At 49.0% G+C, this 11,175-nt stretch overlaps 3 protein-coding genes across 3 annotated transcripts; 1 reads left to right on the top strand and 2 right to left on the bottom strand.

Moving 5' to 3' along the window:
- The first annotated feature begins 137 nt into the window (after nt 1–137).
- viaf (viral IAP-associated factor) lies at nt 138–1,340 on the top strand. Its single transcript, XM_001353254.3, has 2 exons — nt 138–292; nt 477–1,340. Exons 1-2 carry the CDS (start codon nt 287–289, stop codon nt 1,191–1,193), a joined length of 723 nt encoding a protein of 240 aa, XP_001353290.2. The 5' UTR covers nt 138–286; the 3' UTR covers nt 1,194–1,340.
- LOC4813074 (tubulin polyglutamylase complex subunit 2) lies at nt 1,269–2,544 on the bottom strand. The gene is made up of 4 exons (XM_001353253.4): nt 2,385–2,544; nt 2,140–2,307; nt 1,783–2,072; nt 1,269–1,719 (listed from the first exon to the last, which is right to left on the bottom strand). Exons 1-4 carry the CDS (start codon nt 2,452–2,454, stop codon nt 1,354–1,356), a joined length of 894 nt encoding a protein of 297 aa, XP_001353289.3. The 5' UTR covers nt 2,455–2,544; the 3' UTR covers nt 1,269–1,353.
- A 93-nt stretch (nt 2,545–2,637) lies between these two features.
- Nucleotides 2,638–9,382, bottom strand: LOC4813312 (anoctamin-4). The gene is made up of 13 exons (XM_001353252.4): nt 8,818–9,382; nt 7,789–8,037; nt 7,556–7,731; nt 6,515–7,492; nt 6,313–6,458; nt 5,676–6,256; nt 5,399–5,616; nt 4,531–4,695; nt 4,112–4,465; nt 3,947–4,046; nt 3,497–3,893; nt 3,342–3,432; nt 2,638–3,279 (listed from the first exon to the last, which is right to left on the bottom strand). The coding sequence occupies exons 2-13, from the start codon at nt 7,964–7,966 to the stop codon at nt 2,953–2,955; spliced, it is 3,711 nt and encodes a 1,236-aa protein (XP_001353288.4). The 5' UTR covers nt 7,967–8,037; nt 8,818–9,382; the 3' UTR covers nt 2,638–2,952.
- Nucleotides 9,383–11,175: the final 1,793 nt, after the last annotated feature.

Raw genomic sequence — 11,175 nt, 5'->3', positions numbered from 1 at the left:
TGTAGCAGTAGGGCATGCACACCTGGTCACACTCGGCCGCTAGCTAAATATATGAAACGTTCTGCAAGCAAACCTATTTTCGGATCTGAATATTAGGAGTTAAGTGGGTTAAATTCGTCTTCTTCATCGGTATATTTACGGTATATTTTGAAAAAGACGGCATATTTCGGTATATTTCTGAGAGTCGAATAATCCGCTGGCCATGAGTCATTTGAAGATTCGGTTTTATTTTTATCTCTGAACTGTATCCAATTCGCGTCGTTTTTACCACCAATAATCACTGACAATGCAGGTGAGGGGTAGATTTCCACGCATGGCCAGCGCCTGCTGTGCTGGAAAAACTTGGAGTTCCAATTTTGTGGGTGTGTGCTGCACCTGAAATATGAAATTCCATATTTGGGCAGATGCGAGTCGCTGTGGCAGGCCAAAAATAAATGGACTGTGAATGAAAACTCACGTGGCTCGGTCTTTTGCAGGACCCAAATGAAGACACCGAGTGGAATGATGTGCTGCGGGCCAAGGGAATCATTGGACCCAAGCAAAAGGAGGCCGAAATCACAGAGGACCAGATCCAAGCGCTGATGGACGAAGCGATACAGCGGCGCACAAATCTGCCCCATAGTGAGGGCCAGCGCGACAAAAAGATCAATGACATGTCGCTGGATGAGCTAGATGAGCTGGAAGACTCCGAAGACGAGGCTGTGCTGGAGCAGTACCGCCAAAAGCGCATTGCGGAGATGCGCGCCACATCCGAGAAGGCCAGGTTTGGCAGCGTGCGTGAAATCTCTGGGCAGGATTATATCAGCGAGGTTACCAAGGCCGGCGAGGGCATCTGGGTGGTGCTGCACCTGTACGCCAACGGCGTTCCGCTCTGCGCTCTCATCCACCACCACATGAAGCAGCTGGCCGTGCGGTTTCCGCACACAAAATTCCTGCGCTCTGTTGCCACCACTTGCATACCCAACTTCCCCGAAAAGAACCTGCCCACGATATTCATCTACCACCAGGGCGCCATGCGCAAGCAGTTTATTGGCCCCTTGGAGCTGCGCGGAGATAAGCTGACGGTTGAGGAGCTAGAGTTTATGCTCGGTCAGGTGGGCGCCGTTTCCACGGAGATAACCGAGGATCCCAAACCGCAGATCAGGGACAAATTGCTGTGTGAATTGGAGGACAAAAGCTCGGAGTTTTACTAAAGCTCACCCTCCCCACATCCCCATCCACATCCAATTAAATCACCTTCAGAGATGATCTGTGTGCCCGTCTACTGATATTATGTTGTAGCATTTATGTTTCGTTGCCGTCTTGTGCTTTTTCTTCACAAATAAACCTTTACTTTTCTATAGAAATCCGGATTCACTTATTACTCTGCTTGGTACTGCTGGCCGCCGCCGCCTTGGCCACGCTCTTTGGCTTGCCCCGGAATATGTTGGGATCGATGATGTTGTAAGGGTGCTCGCAGGCCGGATTGAGGACGCGGCCGCGCCTCAGCTCGTGCTCCTCGAGCAGGTGGGGGGCGAGCAGTAGGAAGAGCTGCTCGGTCCACGAAGGAAGGCCGAAGCTGGAGAAGCACAGCTCCCAGTAGGGTAGTCCCAGATGGGCGATGGACATCCGTAGGTATTCGCTGAAGGTCTCCGCCAGGAACTGCCAGCTCAGGGTGTTCAGCTCCAGCAAATAGAACTTTGGATTATTCGAGCTTGTCGACTCGTACAACATGCATACCTGGAAGAAACGGAAAGCAAGTCAATATCTGGAGTCTGAGGACACAAAAGAGATCTGTGTCACCTTTGCCATCTCGTTGATGTTGTTTATCTCGAATATCTTGGACTTGGCCGTGATGGTTGGCGTGGCGTTTCCCCACTTGTCCTTGCCCGTGCCACTAGAGGCGCTCGGCATTCCCAGGGGCAAAAGACTGGCCGTCGAACTGGAGCCAGCTGCCGGCAAGTCAGAGGTGGTGGCAGTCGGCGTATGAGCAACCCCACTGCTGGAGTGCGTCGTCTCGATGTTCTCCCGAAGAAGGGTCACCTGCAGCAGGTGCGGAAAGTAGATGTGTCCCACGCGGCGAATGTCATTGGCTGTCGGGTGGTGGAAGCAAGGATATGTGTAGGAGCAGGTCTCCGCATAGCACTACGCACTACTCACGCGCATACTGATAGCTCCAGTTGAGCACGAATCCGTCGGTGGACAGGTAGAACTTCTTCATGTCCTCCGGCAGGTAGACACAGTGTCTCTGCTCCCAGTTCACCACCTGGCAGGCGTTCAGCGGTTGTCGTCGCTCCAGGTTCACATTGCACACTCGCGGCACGGTCGCTGGCAGGGCATGAGGGTTTGCGGAAGTGAGAGGAGCGCTAGCTGGATGGTTCATCATTCCACCGGTGGATACTTACAGAGCGTCTTGATGAGGCCCAGCGTCAAATTTTCGTAGAATGCATCTTCCGGCGAGAGTTTCTTGTTCATTATTAAAAAATTTTCGCCAAACAAAAAATTGTGTGTCACTTTTACGTATCAAACGTGTGTTGCTATTACATTTTCTTAGCTTCCAGCTTGATTCGAGCAAACAAAACCTCACCCCGGCTGTAAACATGTTGTGTTGGAAACGGCAGGTCCGGCGGTCCTGGCTATAATAATTTTATAGCTGGCAGAAGACTACGGCTATATTTGGGGAGAACTCGACCTACCCCGAAATGGTAAAGGATCAGAAAACTTCAACCGACTTACAACATTGAAAGGGATTTATTTACAATTTATCATGAGATCGATAAAGCTACAAAAATAAGCAGTGGACGGACAGTCGACAATTAACCGTAATTTGCGAATGGGGATAGAGTTCCATTGACATAATGGAGGTGAGAGTGTTTTTTTTTTGAGCTATTACTTGGCATTGCTTGTGGTCTGCAAGTTGCGGTCTCATCCCTTGCTCGACACGTTAGCCTCGCTCTCGGCCTCCTCCTCGTGTCAGGGTACCTCCCAGACGGTGGACTCAACAGACCGTCGAGGCCGGGCGGCCACCTCCACATGGGCATCGAGTCCGTCGCTGAGGCGACTGAATCGTCGCGCCCAGCTGCCGCGGTTGGTGCCCTGGCTGCCGGCCACCGATGTCCGGTTGCTGGCATCGCGGAACAGACTCATGATGTCCTGGCTGTCGCCCTGGGCCCGCTTGATGCCGTGCTGGTACTTAGCCTCCTTGGCCAGCAGCTGTTCGCGCTGCATCTGCGTCTTCACCTCGGACGGCACATCGGGTATGATGAATTGCATGATGCCGGTGATTACAAACACGACGTGCTGCTCAGGGTGAAAGGAAAATTCAGCGACAGTCCTTTTAGCGGATGGACAGACCTACAGACCTCAAAGACCACGACAAAGGCTAGACGAGCGGCGAACACGTGCCAGTAATGAGGACTCAGGCCATAGGCATCGTAGTCCTTGGGGCCGTTCCTGCAAAGGGATTGTGAATGGTTGTGAGCATCCGTGGGGGAGATACAAAAGGATTTCGGCCTACCGATAGCCCCGATATTGACAGGTGTCTGGATCGCGTTCGCTGACCGAGGCGCCCCACTCCTCCTTGTAGTCCGAGGTGTTAAATATCGAGAGCGAATGCTCTATGTAGCCGGCCAGGGTGTGGGTCTCTGAGTATACGAACTTGTAGACCATGCGCGGTATAAAGTCGCTGGTGTAGGCGATCACGAAAGCATTCGAGACGACGGCCGTGTAGGTGATGATTCGTAGGATGCCGTACCAGGCCCCAATATCCTCGACGCGCTCGGCCAGTGGGCGCCTAGCCTGCGTCACCATCTTGTATGCATCCAGCCGGATCTCGGCCACATTGTTAAGAAGCGCAAAGAGCGGGGCCAGGGGAAATGCGGCCACGAACAGGGTGACGAAGCCGTATTGCAGAACTATTTTTAAAGAGATTAGTCTCATGGAAGGCACCTTCTAGGACGCTACTCACTCATCTCCAGGTACTCATCGAAAAGGGCGAGGCGACCCGGGTCCTGCATATGGTAGTCCTGTTCCCAAGCCATGTGCAGATGTGACTCGTCCTTTGTCGCCTGGAAAGTGAAATAAAACGAAAATTAAAAAAACGATCTATTGGGTCAATCCGTACCTCGATTACCTGTTTGTGTTTTCGCTGGCGCCACCAGTTCCAGAACTTGGGAAACAGATACTCCATAAAGTTATTCCAACACTGCTTGCCCACCATGATGATGGCCAGTTGGATGCAAAGCTCGGACAAGCATCCCGCCGGGTCACAGATGTCGTTCTTCAAACGGAAAAACTCGCTCCGACGCGCCCCTTCGTCCCCGGGATAGTCGAAGAAGCGGCCCTTGAAGAAGGCAATATAGATGAGCGACGAGTAGAAGTTCATGAACTCAAAGAAGAAGATCTTGAACGTATAGGAGTCCTCGTACTCGGTGTGGGTGCGCGGATTCTCCAAATTCGTTAGCCTGATTGCCATGCGATGATAGATCTGTGCACAAAAAAAGAAGCGTACATCAATAACAAGTGTTTTTGAACTCCAGGAACATAACGTACTCGTGTGAGTATCATTATGACCACCAGATTGATCAAGGCGGCTGTGACACTGGTGAAAAGTTTGGCATGCTCCTTCACGAAAAATCCACCGCCGCCATAGATTACCGACACCAGCGTAATGCGGTACAGGATGGTACCCAGGACAGCGGACAGCACCACGGAGATCTGAAATGGACCAAGAACGTAGTTGAATTATTAAATGACTAGTGGCTAAGCCTCTGCGCAAGCCTCTCTAGCGTCGCTCTGGCGCCAACTCCCGTCGCACTTGCTTAAGCAACAAGCAAAATATCATCGATGCATCGCGATTTATCTATAATCTACCAGCAGAAACCATGATGACTCAAATTTCTAACAACATTAAACGGAGGACAGTATCAAAAGGAAACAGAAAACGATTATGTGTGTGTTGCTATCTCATTTCCCTCCACCAGGGGCGCACACCGTACGAGGGAGAGTGGGAGAGATAGAGAGTGAGAGATAGAAAATAAGTAAGCGCGTGGACGAGTTATCGTAGTATCCTTTTATCCTTTTGGCTATAATAATGATTCGATCTAAGCCAGATTCAGCCATCTGGAAAATATTGTGAACTCGTCCTTTGGAAGGGCGGAAGCGGTAGGGGCGAAACTTTGTAATACACCTGAAATAGTATAGTATATAGTATAGTATAGTATAGTAATACAGCATTTGATTGCGGGGCGCTCATCAAGACGGACGGCCGGAAAGACAGACACAGCTATACCGACTCGACTATTGACGCTGATCAAGTATATATATATATTCTTTATGGGGTTGGAGACGCTTTCTTCTGGGTGTTGCAAGACCACGACGACGACGAAAATATAGAGATATTTTTAATCTGAGCACCCACCATAAAGAGCACCGCACTGCCGGTGACAACGAATCGAATGGCCCGGTTCCAGGTGGACATGTAGGGCTCCTTCTCGCGTGTGACGGGATTCATTCGGAATGTAGTCGCATTAGTCTCGAACTCGGGTCGGTTCTCCTCATCCATGTCGACGTTGTGCAAATCCCATTCCCAAACAAGGACCGACTGTTTGCGTTTCCATAGCTCCAGAAAGGTGGTAGCTATTGGCAAAAGATGACTTGTTTCCTGATCCTACTTATGGCACTGTAGAGACACTTACCCCAGAAGGACATGAATATGGCGAAGAATACAGTCGAAGGATTGTCAAATAGGTAAGTGAGACGCGAGAAGAGGCAGGACTCTGACAGCCTCTGGTAGCTACAAGCCTTGTCACAGAGTGGGCATAGGGTGATGTTGCCGGTGCCAAACTCGTTGCATATCTCCTTGCTGGGCGTGTTGTCTTCGGACTCCAGGGTGGCCAAGCCGTAGATGAAACAGAGAGTGCCCACCACGGAGGGGTACACTAGCATTTCCGTGTAGAAGCCGAGCCAGCAGAAGTACAGCGCTATCTTGTCCCCAAAGTACTTGCGCACCAGGCAGAGCGGCTGTTTCTTGTACCACTGCGAGGGATGTGCCCAGGTCTGGTACAGCACCCGCCTGTCGAGGGAGATGCCGCTGGAGTGCGGCCGATCGTATCGCCCCTCGTGCAGGGGGAAGCACCCCAGGTACGTACCATCGTTCATCAATCGCCGTATGCCACTGCGATCGGTTTCGTCGTAAGGTGTGCGTATCAGAACCTGCATGACCATCAGGGAGCGTTGGGCACTGGTGAAGGCCGTAGCACGATCCTTGACGATGAATCTACAGAGGGATCTATGTAAGAACTTGCCTTTCCCCCAAACATTAAAAGAACTTACTGCTCCTCCGGGTTTCCATTAGCTGTGGCTGCTTTAAAGGTTGTCTCTCCCTCCAGCAAGCTCTGATCGAGCTGGATCTTTTTGGTCAGGCGCTGCCACACCTCCCTCCAGTACTGCACATTCCGTAGGACCACATTCTCCTCATCCTACAACATAAAAGCATTAAGATCGCCATTGCGTCGTGGCTGATACGAAAACTTACCCAAGATGGCTTCACGGATATGGTTATGAAGCGCTTGATGGGCAGCTTCAGGTTCATGACTTCAGCCAGTCTGGTTTCCAGTCGCCAGGGCAGATGGATTTTTAGGAAAAAGGTTTTCTCGTTGAACGACTGCGACTTGTCTTCCAACTCCACCTCCAGTCCCTCCTTGACAAGGTTCTCCATGAAGCTGCGCCTGAGGTCCCGCCGACGGGCCTCCGCCTCCGTCATGACGCCCAGATCCTCTTCCTCCCAGGCCAGCACCATGTCGACCTTCCGCCGCCCGTCGCGAAACATCAGGGACTCGGGATCGAGCCCCTCCCGGTCCTGCTTGCTGATGCGTCGCTCATTCTCCGAGTCCCCCATAATGCTATTGCTCTTGCTCGCCTTCCGGCTGCCGTAGTAGCTGCCGCTAATGCTGCTCGCTGTGTCGGAGGCCTTACGCTCCGTGGGCAACAATTGCCGGTAACCGAACTGGTCGGGCAGCACGTTGGAGTGCGAGGATTCCATAATCTCGTACGACTGATTCACCCCGTCCTCGGAGCTCGTCCTGTGGCCGCACAGGGTGGGGCTCAGATTAAGGCCTAGAGTGCGGCGCATGGCTGTGCCCGGAATATCCTCTTCATGACTTCCGACAATCTTCGGGCCGAAGGCCTGCGTGGGGCTGGGTTCCGCCGAATCACCCTCCAGGTGCGTGGGCAGCGGCATGGCAATAGAGTTCGACTTTTGGTATAGGGAGCCGTTGCTGGCTCGCACCACAGAGGCGTTGAGCCACTTTTCCGTATAGGCAGCAGAGTTGGCCCGACAGGCGCTCGCCTCCGTACGCTTGGACCTTGGCAGGATTGGAGTGGCGGGCTTGGGCACCCCAGCGGTAGTGCTATTCAGCTCCGCCTCCGGCTTGCTCGGGTTTGTCAGGTAGCTGTAGATGTTGTCCGCTGGATCTCGCTCGGTATCCATTATTCGCGTGAGTGGATCGGGCTCCTGTCGGAGAGGTCAGCAGTAAAAATTGATTGGCCATGGCACATCGGACATCGGTACACTCACCCCGAAGCCGATCAGTCGGCCGGCCACAATGCCACTGTCCTGGCTGAGGCGTCGCGGTCGAAGCTTGGTCCGGCTGTGGCGGATCATACGCTCGCTCTTCGCAGGACTGGACATCACCTCACGCCGTGCGGTCGTCTCAGGTCGTGGGTTCCGCAGCGTTGGCACCGAAAGGAATCCTGTGGGACGAATCGGATTAGCACCTGAGTGGGCTCTGATTTAGGGGATTCACTCACGGGGGAACTGAAAGACCAACTGCTCGCTGGGGTGCTCGCTCTCCTGGGCTGCGTTGCCGATGAGATTCTCTCGTGAGCTTGCCTCCGTTATCCTAGCGTTGCTCTCGCCATCCACGCTGTCGACGCGTATCTGAAATATTTGGGACTTCGCGCCAGACCGGTCTCCGGGACTGCTCATTGTGGGACTACTCTTGGCTGTCGGTTTTCCCTCTTTCTGATCTGTCCTCTGGTCTATGGCGGCATGGAATTCTGTGGAGCACAATCGAGCATGTGAAGCCAGAAGGATATACTAGTGTCTAATTTGGCCCACTTCATATATCTGAAACACCTGCTCCAGTACCCATGATAAACTATTTAAAGTTTGCTTCGGTTTGCGGACAGTTGGAACGGAACGGAACGGAACGGAAAGGAAGTATTCAAAAGTTTGACTGAGATGGGGGACATGCATAAGACTCTGGCCTGCGACCTCCCGGAGAGTGCTGCAGTGTTAAAAATTCATGGGTGTTTATACTACGGCCCTCGAGTGGCTATTCATATTCGTATTTGTATCTTTATTTACCAGCCACGACCCAATCAGAGGCGGTCTCACGCACACGCACACGCACGCACACGCACGCGCTCGATATTGACCCACGAATTCTTCCCGCCGTTCCGTTCGGTTCAGTTAGGGTCTGGATTCTTTGTATTTGTCCAACTTGATGAGGGACCTGTTCAAAGTGCTCGGACACAATGCACTGTGGGAGCAGCGCCACTTGAGTCGCAAAGGTTAGGCAAACAAACTTGTTGCTAGAAAACCGAACCCCTTCCCCTGCGGTCGAATGACAAGTGCTCTAGATAATTGCCCCCGATTAGTGCTGGATAAATGTATAGTCGTATGAGACATAAGAGTGTGTATAGTGGTACAGAACTGTGTGTAGGACTGCCTGGAAAAAACTACTTTGGGGTGTTCTACAAGTTTTTCGAGTTGTACGAGAGCTTGACCAAAACATATCTAGGCCCAGGGACAAACAAAAAAATCCGTACTCGTACCTGGACTGCGTATACTATTAGGCGTGCGACGGTCTCGAAATGTCAGCGCTGGTTGGCAGTTGTGCAAAGTCCCATGCCATTGAAGTAATCACAACGATTGAAGGATTATTGATCGCTCCTGTCCGTTCCCAGTGATATGTAGCACTCGCAGTAACAATCGATTATTGATTTGCATTCTTGCACTCGGATGCAGCTCTCTCACTCTTTTTTTTCACAATTTCCAATATCCCATATCCCTATGATCTATGCGCTTCAATCGGCTTGTAGCACTAATGGGGAACTATTGATTTTGTATGTCTCTAATCATTATCCTTGAATCAATGCTCATAGTATCCAGGCCCACCGCGCTCGCATGTCCATCCGTAGAAGCCCGCACTTGACTTAACACTTTTCGTCCTGCATATGGGTCTGGGTCCGATTGTTCCGACTATTCCGATGTGTTCAGCTCCGGCTCTCGCGCACGAATGACTAAAAAAATCCAATTGTCCCTGTCTCTGTCCCTGGTGTCAATGGTCGTTGACGACCAGCACAGGATATCGGCACTCCTGGATAGATAATCACGGTTTTACTTGTTTCTGTTCGATGTGGCGAATGTGGTGAATAGTAAAACGGGCATATGCCTTCTATGGGACCACCGCCCACACGAATATCCTATTAATATTGGGCCTCGTGTTGGTTATTCGTGATAAGTTTCTAATTTTAAATCAGGTCTAGTAATGCTTCCCCTCCAGTCAAGTATGAACTACTTTCTGAATGACGTCAGTTTCCTTGCGGCGGGTTAAGGATAAAACTGTACATCTGTTGGCGATGGAATAAGTCATATGAGGCAATAGGTTTTAGACTACATATGCTTGAGCTGCGAGTATTCCCCTGGCTGGAGATCCAATTCGTGACCATAAAAATAGCCTCCGTGCAGGAGTCCCTTATGCAGCCAGTATTATTATTCTCGGACGTGGAATCTATTTTGATTGAATGTACGTCATTAATAGCGCCATTCCGAGTGTTGGTGCGTGCTGTTCGGTGGACTCTTGAATATTGTACTGTAAGAGTGCTTTGATTGGCACCACTTATAGATAGGAGTATGCAAATGGCAACTATTTATATTGAATGTGGCCAGTTAATCGCAGGTAGGTATATCCATCATACTTGTACGAGTTCAATTGAAACTTTTGATTGAATGGAAATATTTTTGAAGGCCTAATGCTCAGGGCTACAGCTGGGAGGTTATGGGAGAAGGGGAGAATGCCAATGTCCTCTTTGTATATTTTCGATATTTTAACTTTCGCAATCTCTGTTAGGAGACTGCTATGTTTTTAAAAAAGTATTTTTTAACCACCACCTAAATTTGAATGAAATAATCTTGAGTTATATGAGACCGAGTCGTCTCCATTGGTTTTTCACTGTTGCAGGACATTCTGCTGCCAGTTCACTGAGCCTTAATAATTCATATATATGTACCCACTGATTGCTCTTTTTATGAATCTAAAAGATACATTTTTTAAAGATTCCACTAAAATTAGAAAGTATATCCTCTTAAAGTGTATGTTTTCTCCGGATAGAGACCATATTAAACTCTGGAATTGTTTTTAATTTAATTTTGTATGATATTGTGACATTATTCGTCCTTTTTACACATTTTATGCCAACCAAACGAAGTATTTTATTTTTAAAATTAAGAGTATAAGCACTATTAAGCGTACGGTTTTTTGAAATACTTTTAAAATGGTGCTTTAGTTTCAAAAATACTATTACTTTGGAATATAAAAATGGGAATTTAAAAAATTTCTATAGATTTTTGTATTTTTTCAGCGGTTCAAATTACACCCTTTTCAACCATCTTTATTAAACATTTCCCACCTACACGATACGTTTCCAATCTGAAAGCCACAACATTTTAGATATTTAAGGCTTGCGGTTGTTAGAAAAACTTAAAAAAATATAAAAAAACCTTTCACAAATCAAGCCATTGAAATACTATAACACAATTTCAAATGGAAATTCAAATTCAAATTATAATGCCCACTTGTTGTCCTTCATGATAAATTTAAAGAAAAACGAGGGGGAACGTTGTGAGTTGCTGCGGCGACCGCAACTCTACATTTATACCCGATACTTAGTCAGTATGGCTTTCCTCTACCAGACGGCGCTACCATTGCACGACACGACAAAGAGTGCGTGCGAGAGAGACAGAAAATTATTATTATTATTGATTTTTATTGTATAATTATTATTATAATTATTATTCTTGCTTTTTATTGAATATTTATTACTTTTGATTTTTATTGAATAATTATTATTTTGGGATCAATATACTTATTATATAATTATTATTTTTGATTTTTGTTTGTATAATTCTTA

The sequence above is a fragment of the Drosophila pseudoobscura genome, chromosome X (assembly GCF_009870125.1).
Source record: "Drosophila pseudoobscura strain MV-25-SWS-2005 chromosome X, UCI_Dpse_MV25, whole genome shotgun sequence".
NCBI lineage: Eukaryota > Metazoa > Arthropoda > Insecta > Diptera > Drosophilidae > Drosophila > Drosophila pseudoobscura.
This window is presented reverse-complemented; position numbering and strand designations above follow the sequence as displayed.